We start from the raw sequence: 21,622 nt of genomic DNA, 5'->3' as shown, positions 1-21,622 counted from the left end.
AGTCTGTGAGTGCTCCAGGGAAGATGGGATTAACAGTTACGGTGTTACAGCTTTGGGCCAAGTGTGAGTTAGAGCTCTCTGGCTAAAGAGAATAGAATCTGGCTTGCCCACTTCCCACCCCTTAACGTGAAAAGAGGAGGGCTAAAGAATGGTGGCTGTGAAGCCCAGGGGTGGAATCTAACCAGAACCCAACAGAGCCTTCAGGATCCTGGTCCCATGGGTGAAATGAGTACATCATGGAGAGGACCACAACAGAACTGCAACTTCTTTTTTTTAGTTTTATGGATTTTGAAGCCACTCATTAAATACCAGGAAATCATTTGTGATACTATGCAATAGACTGAAGAACCCAACAGACTTTAGATTTGGATAATTTATTCTAACAAAAGTATAAAGTATGGAAAATTAGTGTATTTGAATCATTTCAGAGAGTAGAGCAAATTTCACACTAGCAGATTTCAGATTTTAGCACCTTTGAAAAGAAATATTCAGAGTTAAGACAAGTGGCAACGCGAGCTGTAGGTGACCTACAGGGATACTCGTCTGACTTCGGTGCAGTTCACATCACAGTGCGGTCATTTGGTTTTTTTCTCTACATTTTGAGAGTGCCACAAAACACAAAGAGAACGAGAAAAGAGTTCACTGAATTCATGGCTGGTGGTTAGAAGATGAACTAGAGACAAAAGGAGAAAGGTCACAGGCTGGACTGCAGATCAAATAGACAGTCCGAAGGCGCTGACGATGCAGTACATGGTCTTATTCTCCCATCGCACGGTGCAGCTCCCTGCGGGAGGACAGAGTAGCATCTGAGACAAGGAAAGCTGGCGGACTTGACGTTCTACTCACAATAAGGCCAACAGTCAAGTACCTGTCTCTAGGCTATGCAAGTCTATCATGAAATGTTTTAAAAGGTGCTAAGCATGCATTGCATTCAAAGATAAGAAACATCCAATCAAAACACTGCTTTTAGTTAATATATATCAGCATGATCCAAGAAGTGACTTGAAAACTTTCAGGGAAAATGCACACAAAACTTTTCTAACATGAATGAAGATCATACCGTCAGTGGAGCTGTCCCAGAAGCAGGAGCTTGCTGTGTGTAATCCCGCTCCATTCTTCTGCATAATTACACAGGTCACTTGAGTTAAAACAAACTTTTATTAGAGAAATCTACTTGGCAACATAAATGTCATTTTGTCCACTTTTAGCAAATGTACATAGCTCCGCACAGTTGATGTTTTCGATAAAAACTATAGGGACAGATCGCCTTCTTTCATTATATTGACAAATTACAGGTGCTCCTTAACTTACAATGTCCCATAAACCCATCATGAATTGACAATAAATGAAAACGTAAGTTGCAAATACACTTAATACCCTGATAAATCCATCATAAAGTCAAAAAATCCTCAGTTGCGGTGGGTGGGTGGCTGTACACACTTCCTCTATGCTTCACCTGTTCTAAAAGCATCTGATGGGACAACCTATAAGATCCTGCTTCACATACGCCCTGCAACTGTACCAGCAGCCAAACGGTCAAGTGTGCTAACGTATACTCCACACACGACCGACTCCCTGAGGTAAGGCCACGTCTGTCATTTCTGGTACTGGACACACCTGACTGGTGTTAAAGAACTATCCCCCAAATATACAAGAAACAAAAATCCATTACCAATGTATTTAAATGGTTTTCCCAGCTTGGTGAGTTGGCTTAAAGTTTGTTCTACTACATTTGTGGTCCATTGGTTCACTTTGCTGTGTTGATACGCGTTACCACCAATTGCGCTTTCTATAGCCTAGAAAACCAAGCAAAAGCGTCTCACAGTTACGCAAATGCGCCCACACCACCTTTCAATTAGGAACTGACAGTTACCACCCCCAGAAGTGATTTATGAAGTTTATTTTTAATCATGAGGATGCCTCTGCAAATACACTTTTTGTTTAAGAGCATTACATTTCATTTAAGGAAGTTTGATACTTGTTTTAAAAATTCAGTCTGTCAAATTATACATTTTGACCTAATTGCATTTAATATTCACTATTATTAATATTTATAGATAATACATTGTTTTCTTGTTGAGGCTAGAAAGTATTTTACCAATTCCTTTTTTAAAAGTGTTAACTAATACTACTTAACATATACTAATACTGTATTTTAGATGAATTGTATTATTTGTACAACTGATAATATATAAACCTATCCAAATAATCATCTATTAAAAAATACTTCTTTTATCCAGCATTGTCTGGGAATATATTATCACATTAAGTGCATTTTTCAGATAAGAAAAGCCCTTTATAGTCCAGAACTTATTTTAGATTTGTGATGAAATTTTTTTCTTTCATTTTTTTTCTGAGGCAGGGCCTCCCATTGCCCAGGCTGCAGAGCTGTGACGCAGTCCTGGCTCACTGCAGCCTTGACCTCCTGGGCTCAAGCAATCCTCCCACTTCAGCTTCCCCAGTAGCTGGGACTGCAGACACGTGCCACCACACCCAGCTAGTTTTTTGTAGAGATGAGGTCTTGCTCTGTTGCCCAGGCTGCTCTCAAATGCCTGGGCTCAAGTGATCCTTCTGCCTCAGCCTCCTAAAGTGCTGGGATTACAGGCATAAGCCACGGCATTCAGCCCCAGTTTTTTCCTTTATTATACGTTTACTTCTTTTTCTGTGCTATATGCTTTGGGGTTATCTGACGATGCAGGGCTCACTGTCGCTGCTCTTGCTAAGCTTATTATGATACTGCCATCGTGTGATTTTCTGGGTCTTTCACTGTTGGTCTCCTTTCACTTGGATGCCAGTGAGCTTGCATCTCAGCAGCCTTCTTCTCTAGCCCTAACTTGGCTGTGCTGGAAACCAGGAACCTGAATTTCTATGACAGTTATGAGCTAAAGTGAAAATAGAAACATTCAGTGAGGGCCAAGGTCTGTCCTCAGACAGGCAGAGAACACCAGCAGTCTGGAGTCTGAGCTTTGCATGATGGTGACAGACAGGGATCTGATGCCTGGGGCTTGGATCCAGTGACCTTGCTTTTGAGGACCTAAAACCTCCCTAGGTCACACTCTGCTTTCTACCTACAGACTGCCTATGATCTCCTGGGGACTCTGGGCAGTCACGTTACTCACAGGTCTGACTGACTTCTCGTCCTCTGCTACTGTGCTCCCTCCCAGCTCAGATGCTACAAGGGGTGTGGGGGGCCAGAAGTCCCGGTTTAAGGGGACAGCAGTATTACTAGACCTGGCCATTGTCAAAGGGGGAGAAGGCTTTGTTCGAGCCAAACCTCTCCCTCTGCCAGCTCTCCACACATACTTTGACATTCAGTTTTTCAGGGAGGAGGGAACCAATTTTGGATTTGTGCAAATTGACTACTACCCAATACTTGGGTAACCTGAATACAGAATTACCTATTGCGGAGGGGAAAAAGCTATTGAAGCCAGTGATACAAGTTCAAGTAACATTGGAATGTCACCTCATGTTTCCATGTGGATTGGATTGGAAATGTGTGTGTGTGTTTTTTTTTTTTTTAGATGAAGTCTCGCTTTTGTTGCCCAGACTGGAGTGCAATGGCGTGATCTCAGCTCACTGCAACCTCCCCCCTCCCAGGTTCAAGCAATTTTCCTGCCTCAGCCTCCCGAGTAGCTGGGATTACAGGCCCCCACTACCATGCCCAGCTAATTTTTTTGTATTTTTAGTAGTGACGGGGTTCACCATGTTGGCCAGGCTGGTCTCGAACTCCTGACCTCAAGTGATCTGCCTGCCTTAGCCCCAAAAAGTGCTGGGAATACAGGTGTGAACCACCGTGCTTGGCCAGAAATGTGTACTTTCAATTGCATTTGCCACCTGGAAACCAAGTCAAAGCTAAGGCAGAAAACAACGGAGGCAGAACTAGACTTCCCAACAAGCCACCTCCACTGTTCCCAGTTCTGTTGTAATCCACCCACCTTTCTGGTCCCTAATGTGATCCATGTGAAACTGGATTTAGATAACCATGAAAAGCAAACTTATAGATCCCGCAAAGCAACAGGAAAGTCATGCCTGATTCTGAACAATGTAAATGGTAAAACAAAATCATTTTGCTTTTGGATACTGGTCACAAACATAGGTTGTGTTTTTTTATTGAACACTAGTCAATAATTTACATTAAATCCTAAATTACATATGAAACACCAAACAGTATCATTAAATTCAGATCATCTTATAATTTTCTTTTAGCCAATGGCTTTAATGTCTGTGCCCCATCTTACCCAGGGAAGGCAGGGAAGTTGACAAGGAAAATCTTTGGCTTCATTCCTACGCCAGGGCCCCTGGCTCTCAGCACCACTCCAGCCACACCCACCTCCTTCCACTCCCTCACACACAACGTGCACTGCCCCCACCTCCCACAAGGCCTTGTCCCCCCTTTTTGCTGCATTACCCCTACTTCTATCATTCTTCAGCTTTCAGCTCTAAATAGTCCCTGAACTCCCTGGGTGGGTCCCACTCCCTATTCAGTGTTCTCACAGCACCACCTCTAGTGGCATTTACCACACAGCAAATGCAAGCGGACACTTCCCAGCAGGACTATTTGATGTGTCTGCCCTGCCTGCCCCACAGCTGTAAACTCCAGGAAGGTCTACGCCCTGCAAGATCCCTCAGTGTGTACTTTCTGAATGAATAAAAAGCATCCCTTCTGTGTCTCATCCTCCTCATGATGAATAACGCAAAAAAGTGTGAAGTTTAGGAATGTAAGAAAAGTAAGCAAATAAGTCCCAAACTGGATCACCTGGTCTGGAGTAACTAGAAGCTGAATTTTCTTAAACTCACTCTTCATTAAGCCCTGGAAACATTTATTAGTATGCCAGGAGTCTTTTATGCTAAAAGATTATAAAATCAAGTTTTGGTGATATTCAGTAATAATGCTATGTGCATAAAATCCTTGTCTGATTTAAAATATATAATTTACATAATATAGGAGCAATTCTTATCCAGCTATTTACTGAAATAAAACCTGTTATCTGAAACACCAAAACAGAGACTTGGTTCAAACAATTCCAAGATGATATTTACAACGTATCATTTTCTCTAATATAAGCTACAAACATTTAAGAAGAGAGCATTTCTCCTCTTACCTCTTTTACAATGTTGCTCACTTCATCCACAACAAAAGCAGTCTGTAAGAAAGAATATTTGGTTAAGTTTGATTTATTTAAAAGATATTTCCACTACATTGGTAAATGCAGATTTAGGTAATGAACATAATTTAGAAATGAAGACCTTAGAAATAATCTAACTAGACCGTTCACTTTACCAAGGATGGATGGCATTGCAAGTCTTCAGAAACCAGAAGACTAGAATACATACACATAATTGAAAGGTGTTCTGTTTTATTTTTATTTATTTATTTTTGATATGGAGTGTCACTCTGCAGCCCAGGCTGGAGTGCAGTGGCACAATCTCAGCTCACTACAACCTCCACCTCCCAGGTTCAAGCGATTCTCCTGCCTCAGCATCCCAAGTAGCTGGGATTACAGGTGCCCTCCACCATACCTGGCTAATTTTCATATTTTTAGTAGAAATGGGGTTTCAACACGTTGGCCAGGCTGGTCTTCAACTCCTGACCTCAGGTGATCCTCCTGCCTCGGCCTCCCAAGGTGCTGGGATTACAGGCATGAGCCACTGCGCCCAGCCTGTCTTGTTTTAATCATGCCACACTCTTAAGATTTCACTTTAAACTAGAATTCAATCTCCCATTTCAACTGGCTGCTGGAATCATAACCAACAGAGAGCCTTAATGAGTTGTTTAATTTTTGCATAAATTAACTGAAGCTGCTGAAGCAATCCATTTAAGATGTAATTCTCTCTTCCCTGGTGTAAACTGATTAGGAGTCCTGGCCTTGAGGAAATTTTTTTAAAGCACCATTAGTTGTAAAATTTACAATGATTGTATTATTTCCAGATAATTATTTTTCTTTCCCAGTGCTGCCCTCCTGCTCCAGGACTAACCACCAGCTGCCAGCATGGCCGTTCTCTGTCAGTGTCCGGATGACTCAGGAGATGGGCTGCCTGCAGTAATCTAGTGCCAAGAGTATAGTTTTCTTTCTTTCCCTTTTACACATGGCAGATCTGAATGGGTGAAAGATCATCCTGAAAATAACATTGGTCAGGCACTTGCCTGCCACTGTGCTCTTCACATGAGCACAGGCGTTTAAAGTTACTGCTGAGTCACAGGAAATGTATGTAGCTCTGGACATTCCTTCAAGAGGGCAGCCCCTGGGACCCTCAGTCAATATGCATCTTTGGGGAATCAAGGCAGAGAACCTTGACTTGGCAGTGAGTCTTCCTCCCTGCCTGGCTGTTGTTCACTGCAGGCCCTGCCCTTTCTTTTTAGGGGCGTCAAGAGCGGACTTCCCGAAGCCACCTCACTTGCTGTACTCATAAGTCAGACTGAAACAAAACCAACTCACTGAGTGAATGACAATTTGCAATATCTTAGGGATTAGGTCATTTCTGGAAGCCTAAAGGATCCTTCCAAGTGATTATAGTGACCTTAATTACAAAGGAAAGGTGCTGTATCACCTTTCATATGGTTCAAGTATGAAAAAGGTTGAGGGACGTTTTAAAGACTGTTTCGTGGAAAGCAGAGTGTTGTAATTAATCCAGTGAACAGTTTCAACTTCTCCGAGAAAGATGAATGATGAGTTGAGAGAATAGTTACAAAGGCTCAGGAATCTACATGAAGTTAGAAGAGATGCAGAAAAGGCTGCAGAGAGGCTGGTGGGAGGACCAGAAGGAGACCATTCAGTAAATACCTAAGGCATGCCTACTACAAGACAGCCATGGCCTCCACCTCCCAGAGCATCCATCCCATAGGAAACACATCACTCTGTCTAGCCCCTTCATTTGATACATACGGAATTGAGATCTAGAATAATAAAGTCACTTAGCTACCTCATCTGTGGGAGCCAGAATCGGACCGCAGTATTAAGGGCTTCCCTTTCCATAGCCATTTCTTTTTTTTAGAACAGTTTTACTTGATATTACTACAATACAAGCCATTTTCCAATATTAGCAACAGTTTAAGGGAAAAGGTTTGTCCTTTGCTAGCTGCTCCTGAACCAGGTCTTCTCGTCATTATTCACTTGGTTGCCATCAGCATTCAAACACCCGTTATGCCACTATCACAGGAAGTGCACGTTAGTGAGGAAATCAGATCAAAACTGAATCTACAATGTCCTCAAGCTTAAGCCTTAGTTTTATTTTCCCTGAAAATATTCCTCCTTAAATTTCATAAATGGTAAAATGTCCAATCTTACCAAATGTATCATAGTTTTTATTTTTGACAGGCTGTATAATACCTTGGACTCTAAATTTCAACGAGAGTTATTCAGTGAGAAGAAAATGAGTGTTGTATCTCAGCTGCGCCCATCAGCTCTATTTCCCGAATGACTGTGAGCTTGAAAGAAAGCCATTTAACGTACACGGTGCCGGTGGGTGTCTTCTGCTTGGCAAGATCGTGAGCTTTATCCTACTACTTGGATAAGAGACGGTTCCCCCCGCCCCCCAACAACAATGAGCTTTCTTACAGACAAACAGAAATGAAATATGCTACTCATTCCCAGCGCTGCAGAACCAGGTGAGGCCCGAGACAAAGGCGCGGGGTGGCCGTGACGCCAGCCCGGGGGAAGGGGCTGGGGGCGAGCGTGTCACCTGCACCCCCGCGCGGGGACGTCCGGGCCTCGGCGCTCCCAGCCCGGCCGCCGCGCCCCGCTCGGGGCTGGGGTCCGCCCCACAGAGCAAGGGGCGGTGATGTCATCCTCCCGGTGAGGTCGGCAGCGGGCCGGGGCCAGGCCCTACGGGAAGGCGTCTCCGCGCTGTTCACCCGGGCGCTCGGTCCGAGTCACGCCCGGTGCCGCCCCGCGCGGGAAGGAACTCAATCTCCTTCCTGCACCCGCTGCCGGGTAAACGGCAGCAGTACCCGGGCTGGCTGGGGCTGCGCGGAACCCCGGCGATCGTGAACCTCAGGCCGTGGGCGGCCGCGACCGGCCTAGCCCGGGGAGGGGGGCAGCCAGGGCTTTCCGGTCAAGACTGCGCGTCCTTCCGCGCCCAGGGCTCTAGGCCTCCACCCTTCCGTCGCCGACCCGGCGGTTACCTCCTCCGCAGCCTGATAGTCTTCCATCTTTCCTCTGGCGCGTCGCCTCCGCCTCCCTGAGTGGCGCGGACTGCGCAGGCGCAGTCAGGCCCCGCCCAGGGCTGCCACGCCCCTCTCCGCTCTCCCCAGCCCCGCCCACGCCCAGCTTCCGGGCCGCGCCCTTCCAGGCCCGGCTGCCAAGTGCAGGGGCCCGGTGCCTGGGCGGGGCCCGCGGGGTGGACCGTGAATTGGCCTCTCCTCCCATCTTCTCGAAGGTGGTGGTTTCCATAGGAACCCGTGAGGGTAGCCAGGCAGCTCCCTAAACCTCAGCAACAGAAACAAAACACACGTCCGAGAGGGGAAGCGTGGTCCCGGCCCCTCCTCTGGTGTGTACTGAGGGGACTGACGCGGACCTTCAAACGGGCCCGGGCACCTGGCAACAAACTCGACAGCGACTGCCCAAGGCAGCGCACCCGGTGAGACATTGTTGCAGTTCCCTCGGGGATCTGGAATTGGCATACTTTAGCTATTGAACGAAACTTCCCTTTGAGGAGTTAGATTTTCCAGGTAAACGAAAATTTTTCCTTTAAGCACCATTAACATAAAACCGTTTTGGGTGAAAAATTTTGTAAAGTGTGGCACACTTCCTGACTATATTAACCACAATGAACTAGCCAGACTTGATTTATATCTGGGCTCTATGGAAATTAGGAATTGCGCTGGGTTCTGGTAAACTGCCCTCCGCGAAAAGCTGGGGCACATGCACCTGTGTGCAGGTATTCTTAGCCTCAGAGTTTTGATTTTGGCGTTTGCCTTTTCTGGTTTCATCATGCACTTGAATTCAGGCTGCTGGAACCCACTTTCCATTCCCCAGGAAAGAGCTGACTGCAGGGGTCCCAGGGACTTGGTAGAACTAAGCTTCAAATCCCACATCCACCAGCAACCCTTGTTATTTCTACCCCATATGCTCCGGACCTTAGTTAAAGATTGAGATCTCTCACCTGGATTCTGACCATCTGACTGTAACCTGGTTGGTCTATCATGTCCTTCAAGAGGAACCTCACGCCAAGACACTTCTCTCCCCTCACTCGTTCTGCCTTGCCCTAAGTCAATAGCTCCTGTGTTGTCAGACTATAGACTAATCTTAGTGATCTTTGGATGACTAAACTTTAACGTATCTTAGCTCAAAATCCCCTACAGAGAGACTTCCTGTGACCACTGCATCTAAGGTAGCTGACCTCCTCATTCTCCATCCCCCATCCTGTACATTTTCCTCATAGCACTTCTCTCACTTTGCAAGAATGTATTTATGGTTGCTTGTTTATGGTGTGTCTTCATTTAGAAATTATGTGCGATGCAGGTAGGATCTGTTTTATTTACTAATGTATCCCTTTCCTTTTACATTGTGCTTGGCACATAATAGCTGCACAATTAAAATGTATTTATTTATTTATTTAGAGACAGGATCTCACTCTGTTGCCTGGGCTGGAATGCAGTGGTGTGATCAGATATTTTGAGCTAAGATGTGTTAAAGTTTAGTCATCCAAAGACCACTAAGAGCTTGAACTCCTGGGCTCAAGGTATTCTCCTGCCTTAGCCTCCTGAGCAGCTGGGATTCCAGGCACTAGCCACCACACCCAGCTACTTTTTAAAATATTTCTTTTGTAGAGATGGGGCCTCACTGTGTTGCCCAGGCTGGTCTTAAACTCCTGGGCTTAAAGAATCCTCCAGTCTCAGCCTCCCAAAGTGCCAGGATTATAGCTGTGAGCCACCATGCCGGGCCTAAAATGTATTGAATGAATTATTTCCCCCACAGATGTTAGCTTTGCCTCAGACCCAAATGGAGAGAACTGGGGAGTGAAGGAAGATGCAACCACCTGCCTCTTTGGGGGAAACAGGGCTGGCGAGGGGAGGGTGGAGCCATGACTGACCCAAGGCTCCTTGGCCGTGGGTGCTTGTTCTGAGCAAGGAGACTTGCTGGGTGGGCTGGTTGCTTTCTCACACTTGGTCTTCCTCCCCTTGGATTCTGAACTTTCTCTGCCTTTTGAGTTCCCTTCTTATTACTTGGCTTCACCCCCTTGTTCTGGTGTTTCATTCTTGTTTCAATCCTGTGCCTCAGTCTACAGGTGATTCTGATACTGACATTGCTTTGCCTTCCTGCCATTCCCAGCATCACCTGAGATCTCGTTTTGGGTGTTCTCTGCCTACCTGGTTCCAAGCTTTTGGCCCCACCATGATCCAATCAGGATCAATTGAGAGGCCAATCAGAAACCTCTTAATTCTTTTTTCTTCTGCTACTTTGTTGTAAACCTGGAGTTCAGTAGCTAAGTGTCACAGAATTATGTGCAAAGCGAGGGTAAACTGATTCTGAGTGAATGCCTACAATGGAAGAGCATGACGCTTGGGACAACCTTTTTAATTTTCCCCACAACCTTTTAGGAACTTCCTAATTTAAATGAATTTCCTGAATGGCTGCTAGGATGGTGCATAATTAATGCATGGATCTTGTTGTAACTGAAGATCACCATTCTGCACATAAATCAACAAAAAACATGCAAGTGTGCATTTTTAAAATGTTTACATGATTTCAGCTTTTATACATTGGGTGCCACTCTCCAATTTTAACTATCAAAGAACATTTGCTAAATGATCATATTTATGGCATTTTGAGGCTGCCAATAAACAGATGAGCTGGTCTGTTTACCTTCGTAACTTTGTTCACTTGTTAAACACACATATATGGAGCACTCCCTTCATGTCAGGCTCTGAGCTGGGGTTCAGAGTTGACTAAAGTTGACTAAAACGTGGTCTTTATGAATATTTTTTTTTTTGGGACAGAATATCTCTCTGTCACCAGACTACAGTGGTGCGATCTCGGCTCACTGCAACCTCTGTCTTTTAGGTTCAAGTGATTCTCCTGCCTCAGCCTCCTGAGTAGGTGAGATTACAGGCGTGTGCCACCATACCCAGCTGATTTTTATATTTTTAGTAGAGACTGGTTTTTACCATGTTGGCAAGGAAAGTCTTGATCTCCTGACCTTGTGATCTGCCTGCCTTGGCCTCCCAAAGTGCTGGGATTACAGGCGTGAGCCACTGCGTCCAGCCAGAATATTTTTTTAAATAGATATCTCTGTAAATAGTAGGGATTGAATTCTCTAGGTTTATGTGATGTTGTAGTGCTTGGAAAAATGCAGTGATATGGTATTGTATTCTGCCCAACTGATGTACAGTCTGTAGGACTAAGGAATTTAAAATCGCTAAGACATTTGGCAATTCACCAGGTGCTATTTCCAGCACCTTCTATCTGCCACAAATGGACGTCCATCCGAAGCACTGGAGCTCAGCCATCTTGACTCATAACTGCTCATGAATCTTTGATATTCTGTCATATTTTAGGGTAATGTTTAGTTTCTATGCAGCGAGTCGGTAGAGTGAATCTTGGCTTTGTTTTTCAATTTGGAGGTTAGTGATTGGTTGGCAGGTTTGGGTGCAATCACCTTTCTTTCCTTAAGTCAAATATCTTGACTACAGACTGTGGGACCAGAGCTGCCAATACGTTTATTTAGCAAGTATGGGCCTAATAACCATAGCAATCGATGAACTGTCACATCAGTAAATAACATCAGTAATATCCAGCAGTGTTCTGCTGTCTGTCATCTGCAGCCCTTCATAGTCCAAATCCAATCCTCCGATATTCCATTTTTTCCTTTCTTCCCCTGTGCTAAGAAGTGGTCCTGAGAGGTACTGTGAGATCGTGCTGAGTCAAAATCATACTAGTAGAAGAAGACGATAAGGACGAGGATGTTGTTGAAACGCTCGTGGCTGAGGAATTTAATGTAAAGGAAAGGAAACTCCGGCTGACACATATCTAAAGGGAGAGTCCTGTGCTGAGAAATGCTAAAGAGATGAAGAAATGCCTATATTTAGATCTGCTGTTCGGCTGGGAAGCACAGGCACAGTTCTACTGAAAAACCTGTGTACCCCATGAAAGAGCCATTACTCTGAGCCCTTTGGGTCCCTCTGCCTCTCAATCCTAGTGACTGCAGCCGCTTCCCTGGGATCCCATCCCCAGGATCCGATAACTAAAGGAGAACTCGTGATATAGCAGTGCCTCCGCTGGCTTTTGTTGGAACTCGTCGATATTCATGCTATGGTAGTTATTAAATAGTTTGATTATCAGTTCTGTGTTTATGAAAACGATACATACTGCAGCAGCAGCATAGGCCAGGTTAGCTGCAGAAATGAATGGCCCTAGACTCTCAGTGGTTGATGACGGCAAAGATTTACTTGCCACTCACACTCCGTGACAGCCGAGGACCTTCCATGGCTCTGCGTCCGTGCTGAGCCCAGGTTGATGGAGCAGCCTGTGTCTGGAGTCGTTGAGGGAGAGAGAAGAGAAAGTGGCCCAAGTACTGGCTTGGAAGGTGCCAAGCCTATGTGGCATGTGGCACCTTTGCATATACTTCATTGTCTTCTTGCTCTCCAGAGCAAGTCTTTGGCCATGCCCAAGTTAGCAGGGTAGAGGCACTTAACGATGCTGAGTAATAGGACCTAGTACACACACAGGATTGAAGGTTCCCCTTGGTGATTTCATTACAATGTTCATCGCTCTTGGCCTGGCATTGCTCTTGGCCTGGCATTGCTCTTGGCCTGGCATTGCTCTTGGCCTGGCTGTCCCTCGTTCACTGTTAATTGGCTTAATCCCCTGGCCAGCTCCATGTTACCTCACTTTAGTTTCAGATCTGATCTAACTTATCCCTGCTCAGCTTCAACACCCACTTACATCCTATCTTTGCCAGCTCCTCAACCTACTGTCCATTTTAGCCCGAGGCTAAAATCATCATCTCCAAACGTCTTCAACCAAGCCACTCTAGCAAGAACAATTTTTTGAGCATATATTCTAAGTGTGTATGTTTTTTTGAGACAGAGTCTCACTTTGTCACCCACACTGGAGTGCAGTGGTGCAATCTCAGCTCACTGCAACCTCCACCTCCCAGGTTCAAGCAATTCTCCTGTCTCAGCCTCCTCAGTAGCTGGGACTACAGGCGCATGCCACTATGCCCAGCTAATTTTTTGTATTTTTAGTAGAGATGAGGTTTCACCATTTTAGACAGGATGGTCTTGATCTCCTTACCTCGTGATCTACTTGCCTTGGCCTCCCAAAGTGTTGGGATTACAGGCATGAGCCACTGCGCCCAGCCAGGTATGTTTATTTTTAAATGATATCAACCATAAATCCATTTATTAAACATTAATAAAGCTTAAGTTTTAGTTTTTTTTTTTTTTCTTTTTGAAATGGGGTCTTGCTCTGTCACCCAGGCTCCAGCCTGCAGTGGTATGATCTCAGCTAACTGTAACCTCTACCTTCTGGGCTCATGTGATCCTCCCACCTCAGCCTGGCAAGTAGCTGGGACTGCAGACCGCTCACTCAGCTAATTTTTAAATTTTTTGTAGAGACAAGGTCTCCTTGCATTGTCCATACTGGACTTCTAGCTTTTTTAAAAAAATAAATATAACTAGAAGCTCTAATAATTTCTTAGTATCTCCTATCATTAAGAGCTAAATTTTGTCGCCCCAAAATTCATACATTCACATATCAAAATGTGAAGATGTTTGGGGATAGAGCCTTTGAAGGGATAATTAAGGTAAAATGAGGTCACATGGGTGGTCCCTGAACCAGTATGATTTGTGTCCTTATGAGAAGAGGAGATGAGGCGTGGTGGCTTAACCTGTTATCCCAGCACTTTGGGAGGCCAGGGCAGGCGGATCACTTGAGTCCAGGAGTTTGAGGCAATAAGGTAAAACCCCGTCTCTACAAAAAATACAAAAAATTGGCCGAGTGCAGTGGCTCATGCCTGTAATCCCAGCACTTTGGGAAGCTGAGGTGGGTGGACTGCTTGAGGTCAGGAGTTTGAGACCAGCCTGGCCAACATGGAGAAATCCCATCTCCACTAAAATACAGAAGTTAGCTGGTCATGGTGGTGAGTGTCTGTAGTCCCAGCAACTCAGAAGGCTGAGGCGGGAGAATTGCTTGGACCTAGGAGGCGGAGGTTGCAGTGAGCAAGGAAGGCACCGCTACACTCCAGCCTGGGCAACGGAGCAAGACTCCATCTCAGAAAAAAAAGAAAAACTGAAAAATTAGCTGAGCATGTTGGCATGTGCCTGTAGTCCCAGTTACTCGGGAGGCTGAGGTGGGAGAATCACCTGAGCCCAGGAAGTCAAAGATGCCTCTAGCCTGGGTGATGAGAGTGAGGCCCTGTCTCAACCAAAATAAAAAAGGAAAAAAAAAAAAAAGAGAGAAAAGGAGATGAGGACATAGATATGCTCACAGAGACCACCACTTGAAGAAGACACGGAGAAGAAGATGCTGTGTGCAAGCCAAGGAGAGAGGCCTCCCAAAGAAACCAACCCGGACAGTACCTTGATCTCAGACTTCCAGCCTTCAGGATTACGAGAAAATTAATTTCTGTTGCTTAAACCACCCATTCGGTGGTATTTGCTACGGCCGCACAAGCGATGAAACACTACTTTGGAAATAATGACTCCAGGTTACCCTCATTTCAAAAGCATTCTCTTCCTAATATTTCTGAATGGATGGGGTCAGCATCTCATGCTACGAGCTACTAATTCTGCTACTAAATAGAAAGCAGTTACTATTTATTGAGGATTTATTTAGGATGGGGGTCCTCAACCAGGATCACTATGGCAGTGCCTGACACACAATAGATCTGCCGTACGTATTTGTGAATGAATTGAATGAACTGTAAACCCAGAGGAAAGCCTGGGACCTCACCAGGAAACAGGCTCAGAGAGGCCTAGTGGTTTACTTAAGATCACTCAGATCAGTCTCAGCCCAAAGCTTACCCTCTTGATTCACTCTTGCCTACTGTCCTTGCAACACTTTGCAGCCCACCCCCACCCTCCCCTCTACCCCTGCTCCTAACCTGATGGAATTCACCACCTCCGGCCATCCTCTTCAGGCCCCACAAGAATGAGTTTTAAAATTGAAGGACTAAAGAAAAAATCAAAGTGAACCCCATTTACAGTTGAGAAAACTGAGGTTCAGAAGGTCTCAGAGAGAGCTAGTGATGGCCACATAGGCACCTTATTCTTGGTCATCAGCTGACTGGGTAAAAGTCACATTTTCACAGAGTTCACACTGTTTACTCTTAGGGGTGAGTCTGAGATCCTCAAAGGTCCATTAAGGGAATGAAAAACATAAGCCCACAGACTGGGAGAAGATACGTGTTGTCTGTCTGTCTATCTATCTATCTATCTATCTGTCAATCAATCAATTGATCAGTCTATCATCTATATCTGTCCATCATCTATATCTATCAATCTATCATCTATCTCTCTTGATCTATGTATCTACCATCTACCTATCATCGATATCTATCTATCTATCTATCATCTATCTAATCTATCTCTCTATCTCTATGTATCTATCTGTGTCTCTATGTATCTATCATCTATCTGTCTATCTCTGTCTGTCTGTCTTACGACTCATATCCTAAATATATAAAGAACTTCTACAAATCAATAAGAGAAAGGCAGATAATCCAATAGAAAAATAGGCAAAAGACTTGCACAGCCCTACAAAAACATAGATATCCCAATGATCAATAAACATGGTGTTCAAATTGCCCAGCTACACTAAACACCAGGGAAATGCATGTTAAAACCATAATGTGGGCTGGGCGCAGTGGCTCATGCCTGTAATCCCAGCACTTTGGGAGGCCAAGAGATCAAGACCATCCTGGCCAACATGGTGAAACCCCATCTCTACTAAAAATACAAAAATTAGCCAAGTGTGGTGGCATGCACCTGTAGTCCCAGCTGCTTGGGGTGCTGAGGGAAAGGAAGTGCTTGAACCTGGGAAGCAGAGGTTGCAGTGAGCTGAGAACATGCCACTGCACTCCAGCCTGCGTGACACAGCGAGACCCTGTCTCAAACAAGCAAACAAACACCATAATGTGATACCACTCTATACCCACCCGAATGGGTAAAATAAGAAAGGCAGGCTGGGCGCAGTGGCTCATGCATGTAAGGCTGCACTTTGGGAGGCAAAGGTGGGAGGATCACTGGAGCTCAGGAGTTTGAAACCAGCCTGGGCAAAATAGTGAGACCTCATCTCTACTAAAACGAAAATAAGTTAACCAGGCATGGTGGGGCATGTCTGTAGTCCCAGCTGCTTGGGAGAGAGACTGAGGTGGGAGGATCACTTGAGCCCGGGAAGTCTAGGTTGCTGTGAGCCATAATCACACCACTGCATTTCAGCCTGGGCAACAGAGCAAGACTCTGTCTCAGAACCAAAACCAAATAAAAAGGTTCATGTTGTAAAGTATTCTTCAGTTGATAGCTGTTTATGAGATGTGGTTAGTCATTTACACTGAAATCTGTGTGAAACCCTTCACAAATGTGGGGACATTTGAATATTTGAAGCCTGTAGTCTCTGTGGGGAGTTTCCTTGGGAAGGGTGAAACATTTCACTAGCATCAGCTTGGTCCTTCCTCCAGCTAAAAATGTAAAATCTTGGCATAAAAGAGCTCCTTGGTGTGGTTTTGGGGTGGCTTTGCACCCTGGGTTCCTAGTGATGTGGGAGTTGCCACCGACGCATGAGGCTGGCCACATAGGACGAACTGCTTCAGGCTGTGCCCAACAGGAAGGAAAGAAAGATACGTCAGTTACTCTAACTAAAGAAGAATTAACTTCCTGATCTGCAGAGCGGCTCTGGTCTCTTCTCTTGAAGCAGATGCAAAGGTAGGATGAGAACGCACGGCTGGCCATTGCAGCAGGCTGCTTTAGGAGTGGGGTGGGTAGAGATTATAGTTATTGTAATTTTTCTTAAATTGATGACACTGAAAAGGTAGGAAACAAAATATAATAAATTCAATAAAGGATATCTTGTAATTTTATTGAATAACATACATTTAACATTTGAGATAATAATTTAAGTTATATGGTGGAAGTAACTTCAGAGTTAATTAGAAACCAAAGCAAAATGGAGAAACAGTATCCAAAAGCTAAATGGCGTGATTTTTTTAAAAGAGTAGAGTGTTATTTGCTTTCTTCTTTGGTTTCTGAATTCTTACACTTCCCATTTATTACTGTTTTGTTCTCTCTGAATTGACTTTATTGTTTTGATTATCCATAATCTCTAGTTTGGAGGTGGAACATAAATATCATTTTGGAATTTCAAAAAGCTTAGCTAGGGTCTAATTTAAATATATTTTAATTAAGCTTTCTTAATCCCCAAATTGCTTGGTAAGAAAGAGACTATGAAAGGGAAGTGCACAGTAGATATTAAAGATTTATTAAATTAGAATTGAGGCTGGGCACAGTGGCTCACACCTGTAATCTCAGAACTTTGGGAGGCTGAGGTGGGCGGATCACCTGAGGTCAGGAGTTCGAGACCAGCCTGGTCAACATGATGAAATCCCATCTCTACTAAAAATACAAAAATTAGCCGGGCGTGGTGGTGGGTGCCTGTAATCCCAGCAACTCAGGAGACTGAGGCATGAGAATCACTTGAACTTGGGAGGTAGAGATTGCAGTGAGCGAGACCCTGCCACTGCAATCCAGCCTAGGCAATAGAGCAAGACTCAGACTAAAAAACAAGAAATTAGAATTGGTCTAGAAAAGATTATTCAGCCAAGACAGTGGGAAATTCTAACTTCTTAGCTGCTTTGCCTAAATAAAGCATAAGGTTTTGGAATTAAACAGACCTAGTTTAGAGTGTGAGTTTAGGTAAGTTACTTGATCACTCCAAGACTCACTCTCCTCATCTGTAGAATGGGTACATTTATTTCATAATGTGAATGATAAGGATTTATAGAGATAATGTATGCAAAGTATTTAAACTGGTTCAGAGTAAGAACTAAATAAATAGTAGCTGTTGTTGGCACAGCAAAAAGCATAACAACAATTGTGAGTAGTACCTATAAGGATATAATAATATTAATTCTCATTTCCTTTGCTCTTCCATACAAAGAGGTCAAGTTTAAACTATGAATGTCATAGATTTCTATTTCGGTCATGGATTCCTATTTCCGATTCTAAAGTAAGATTTTTTTGTTGTTTTGGGGAGGTAGAAGTCGCCCCGAATGAGAAAGAATGCACGGAATCAGCAGTGACCTGCAGCGAAGTTGCAGATAAAGGTCTTTGTCCTCTCTCAGGTAGGCTTCGGGTTTTATAGATTCAAGCCCATGTGTGAGTCTTCTAATGTTATTTATTTGTTTGAGGCAGAGTCTCGCTCTGTCACCCAGGCTGGGGTGCAAGGGCGTGATCTCACCTCACTGCAACCTCCGCCTCCTGGGTTCAAGCGATTCTCCTGCCTCAGGAAGTAGCTGGGATTATAGGTGCCCATCACCATGCCCGGCTAATTTTTGTATTTTTAGTAGAGAAGGGGTTTCACCATGCTGGCCAGCTGGTCTCACACTCCTGACCTCATGATCCACCCACCTCGGCCTCCCGAAGTTGGGATTCCAGGCGTGAGCCACCGGCCGGCTGAGTCTTCTAATGTTAGGTACAGATTTCTGAGGGACCTGAAGTTTGTACAACCTGTGGAGACTTCAGGAAAACAAAGAGGAAACCAGGCATAGGGCATCTGGGGCCTCGGACAGGGCCGCACAAGTAAGGGATTCTGAAGTTGAGGCGTCATGAGCTTCCCAGAAAACCCACCTCTGAATGAGTAACAGAATAGACAGGAAATTTATAAACGCATATCTTCACTTCTGTCACATTTTCTGATGGATATGCATGTGTGTCGTCTCATTTTTGCGAAAATGAGTCCAGCCTATGAATAGGGAACTCGAGCCAAGAGCTGTTCTTTATTCATCACCTTCCTTTGTGGCTGTCATCAGCTTCCATAAGGAATCTACGCAAGTGAAAAAGGCATGAAGTTTTCAGGTAAAATTTCAAGGACAGCGCAATCACTCAGCGTTTCCCCTGCGTACGAGGCAGAAAGCGTGGCTGCAAGCCGAAGCTGTGAAACTGCTCAAGGAAATAGCTGTGGTCAACAACACAGGCGTAGCTGCTCACCCCCTTAAAATAACCTGCTGGTCTGTGGCTTGCAGGCTTTGAGAACATTCTGTAGTTTCCCTTGAAAGCCCGTGTGTTGATGACAGTCACGTTCACACACGCTCATTCTGCCGCAATTCTCTGCATTTCCACTCTGGCAGCGCTTCCCCCCATACCAGGGAGGGGTGAACACTTTTTTCCTTTCATCTGATGACTGGTGGCTCAGAAACAATAGATGATTGGATGAAAGAAATAGGGGCCCCTGCCTGTGAATAAACAACGTGTCCCTCTTCCATCCTCCTCGTCTCTTTCCTTCATCGGTTTTACTTTTCTCATACTTTTCCCCTTTTACCAGGTTTAAAAGCCAAAGTCAAGGTTTGCTGTTAGGCTGAGGAAAGTAAGCGGGCATTGTTTCACACTTTCAGTGCGTGGCTGGCGATTCGAAGCCCCTGGCAGAGCTGTCCCACACGTTACTCCCTGGGAAGCCCTCCCTGGCCCCACCAGCCCTCTCTGCTCCCACGTGGAGTGAATCGTGCCTTCTGATCCTTGGGTTTTTGTGCCCATCCCACCATGTTATGACTTATTTGTCTATGTTCCATGTTCTGGCTGGGATGGGCCCTTCTTAAATGCAGGGATTGGATCTCACTTCTTTTTAGGTCCTTGATATCTGTCACCTGCTTAATATATAGAGGCCAATAAAATCAGTGTTGAACTGACACACTCAATGCCATAACCAAACTGTGTTTGTCTGGATGCCAAAGTTCCACCAGAATACAGCATGACTGGATAAAGACCGATGGAAACTCTTCATGTGAAGCTATCCCCAGGCTGCCGGCATCCCTCCCAATCCAAGGGCAGTGGCTTAGCTGCCTATTCTTAGGCCTTCTAGAAGGGGAGCTGGAACGGCAGTAGACGGAACCCTTTTGAGTTGGGCTTGCTTTGTTCTGGCCGTTGATCTAGGGCTGTGCCTGGATGACTCAGTGAGTTCCACTAAGAAGCAGGGATGGCTCTCTGTCATGGAGGAGGAAGGCCGGTCTCCCAGAGGTGAAGCAGCTGGCCTGAGAGAGCACGTGGCTGAGTCCTGGCTGGGTGTGAGTCCCGACTGGCTGGCTCCAAAAGTGACACAGAGACAGGATGGCTGAGTGTGGGGGACTTCTCTAAGTGGCTGCAGGAGAGTATTTCCTTCCAGGTGGTGCTGTGGTGTGGGATTTATTCATTTTTAATTGCCAGATAAAATCAGGCTGATCGATGGAGTGCTGTAAAACAAACACAGGCACCATTACTCAAATGCAGCAGGGGAGTTAGGAGACCGAATCTAAGCTCCGTGCGGGTGAGGCCGGTGCCTGACCCTGTGCTTGGGACATCATCAACAGCATTTAAGATCTTGTTGAGTGAGTGAGAGAGTGACCGAATAAATATCATCCTGGGAAAATGGATCTGAGAGATTTCATTACTCAAGCTATGAGATTGTGAATTCCTTCGTGACATCATTCAAATACAATTGTGAAGATTCTTGTTAAATTCCAAAATGACTCAGATTTTCCGATGCTTTTTGGATTTCTGAAGACGGAGGCTTTCTGCAGTGAGTAGTCACCTGCCCCCTGCCTGTCCTTACTTCCTGCTCTACTTGAACGCAGTTGCCCTGCCCTAGGAAGGAAGCCGGACACTGGAGTAAATCTCCATGTTGCAACAGTCACCAGGTTTCTCAATTCAAGCCAAACATCAAGTGCCTCCTTGCTGAGTGATGGGGGAATTGCTGAAATCTGATGCTGTCCCTAGAAGGGGAACACTCAAGACAGAATGAAATTAGGGTCAGCATTGAGATATACAAAGTAGAGAGCAGGTACATTGGAAGGAGCAATGGATTTTGATTGTAAATAAGGAGAAAGATTCTTAACTAGATAGCCTTGACCTGGCCCTTGAAGGGCCAACAGTAAGAGTGTGGCAGGCTGGGTGCGGTGGCTCACGCCTGTAATCTCAGCACTTTGGGAGGCTGAGGCAGGTGGATCACGAGGTCAGGAGTTTGAGACCAGCCTGGCCAAGATGGTGAAACACTGTCTCTACTAAAAATACAAAAATTAGCCAGGCGTGGTGGTGGACGCCTGTAATCCCAGCTACTCAGGAGGCTGAGGCAGGAGAATTGCTTGAACCCAGGAGGCGGAGGCTGCAGTGAGCCGAGATTGCGCCACTGCGCTCCAGCCTGGCGACAGAGCGAGACAAAACAAAGCCATTAATGGCTAGGAAGACCCTTATGAAAATAAAAACCAAAAAACTTGAAAGACAATTTTAAAATTAGTAAATTGTCACCGAGGCATATTTTGTCTTGGAAAAATAGACTGTGACTCTGTCTCAAAAAAAGGAAGCAAAGGGATAGTAAATTATAATATAATATGTACTTGTATATGTAAACTACGTGAGAAGACAAAGTGAAGTAATCAGATGTTTGCAAACATAGAATCATGTTGAGGACACTGTCTGCAAACGGACCACCAGTACACA

The 21,622-nt window shown here is 45.1% G+C and overlaps 2 protein-coding genes across 13 annotated transcripts in view; one reads left to right on the top strand and one right to left on the bottom strand.

The window, feature by feature from the left end:
- Nucleotides 1-358: 358 nt before the first annotated feature.
- On the bottom strand, nt 359-8,222 carry DYNLT1 (dynein light chain Tctex-type 1). Of its 2 annotated transcripts, none has more exons than XM_032253186.1 (5): nt 8,123-8,222; nt 5,103-5,144; nt 1,673-1,796; nt 1,061-1,118; nt 359-784 (listed from the first exon to the last, which is right to left on the bottom strand). In XM_032253186.1, the coding sequence occupies exons 1-4, from the start codon at nt 8,147-8,149 to the stop codon at nt 1,063-1,065; spliced, it is 249 nt and encodes an 82-aa protein (XP_032109077.1). In that variant the 5' UTR covers nt 8,150-8,222; the 3' UTR covers nt 359-784; nt 1,061-1,062. The 2 variants fall into 2 exon arrangements, with proteins under 2 accessions (XP_032109077.1, XP_032109076.1); XM_032253185.1 differs by having other exon boundaries at nt 1,061-1,138; nt 8,123-8,220.
- The window catches only part of SYTL3 (synaptotagmin like 3), a 118,828-nt gene continuing 102,822 nt past the window's right edge, over nt 5,617-21,622 (top strand). For 3 of the 11 annotated variants that reach the window (XM_032253174.1, XM_032253176.1, XM_032253172.1), the window contains exon 1: nt 16,402-16,864. Coding sequence is in view for 1 of the 11 variants with exons in the window: in XM_032253178.1 (XP_032109069.1) it covers nt 7,569-7,606 (38 nt within the window). In the remaining 10 variants the exon portion in view is untranslated. Of the gene's footprint in view, nt 7,607-16,401; nt 16,865-17,645; nt 18,280-21,622 lie in introns of those variants that run through there. The other 8 variants (XM_032253175.1, XM_032253177.1, XM_032253170.1 and 5 more) reach the window with 6 other exon arrangements.

This window comes from Sapajus apella, unplaced genomic scaffold (genome assembly GCF_009761245.1).
Source record: "Sapajus apella isolate SASKATOON/1434 unplaced genomic scaffold, GSC_monkey_1.0 scaffold82, whole genome shotgun sequence".
Taxonomy (NCBI): domain Eukaryota; kingdom Metazoa; phylum Chordata; class Mammalia; order Primates; family Cebidae; genus Sapajus; species Sapajus apella.
The sequence above is the reverse complement of the archived record's forward strand: the minus strand, read 5'-3'. Positions and strand labels throughout refer to the sequence as shown.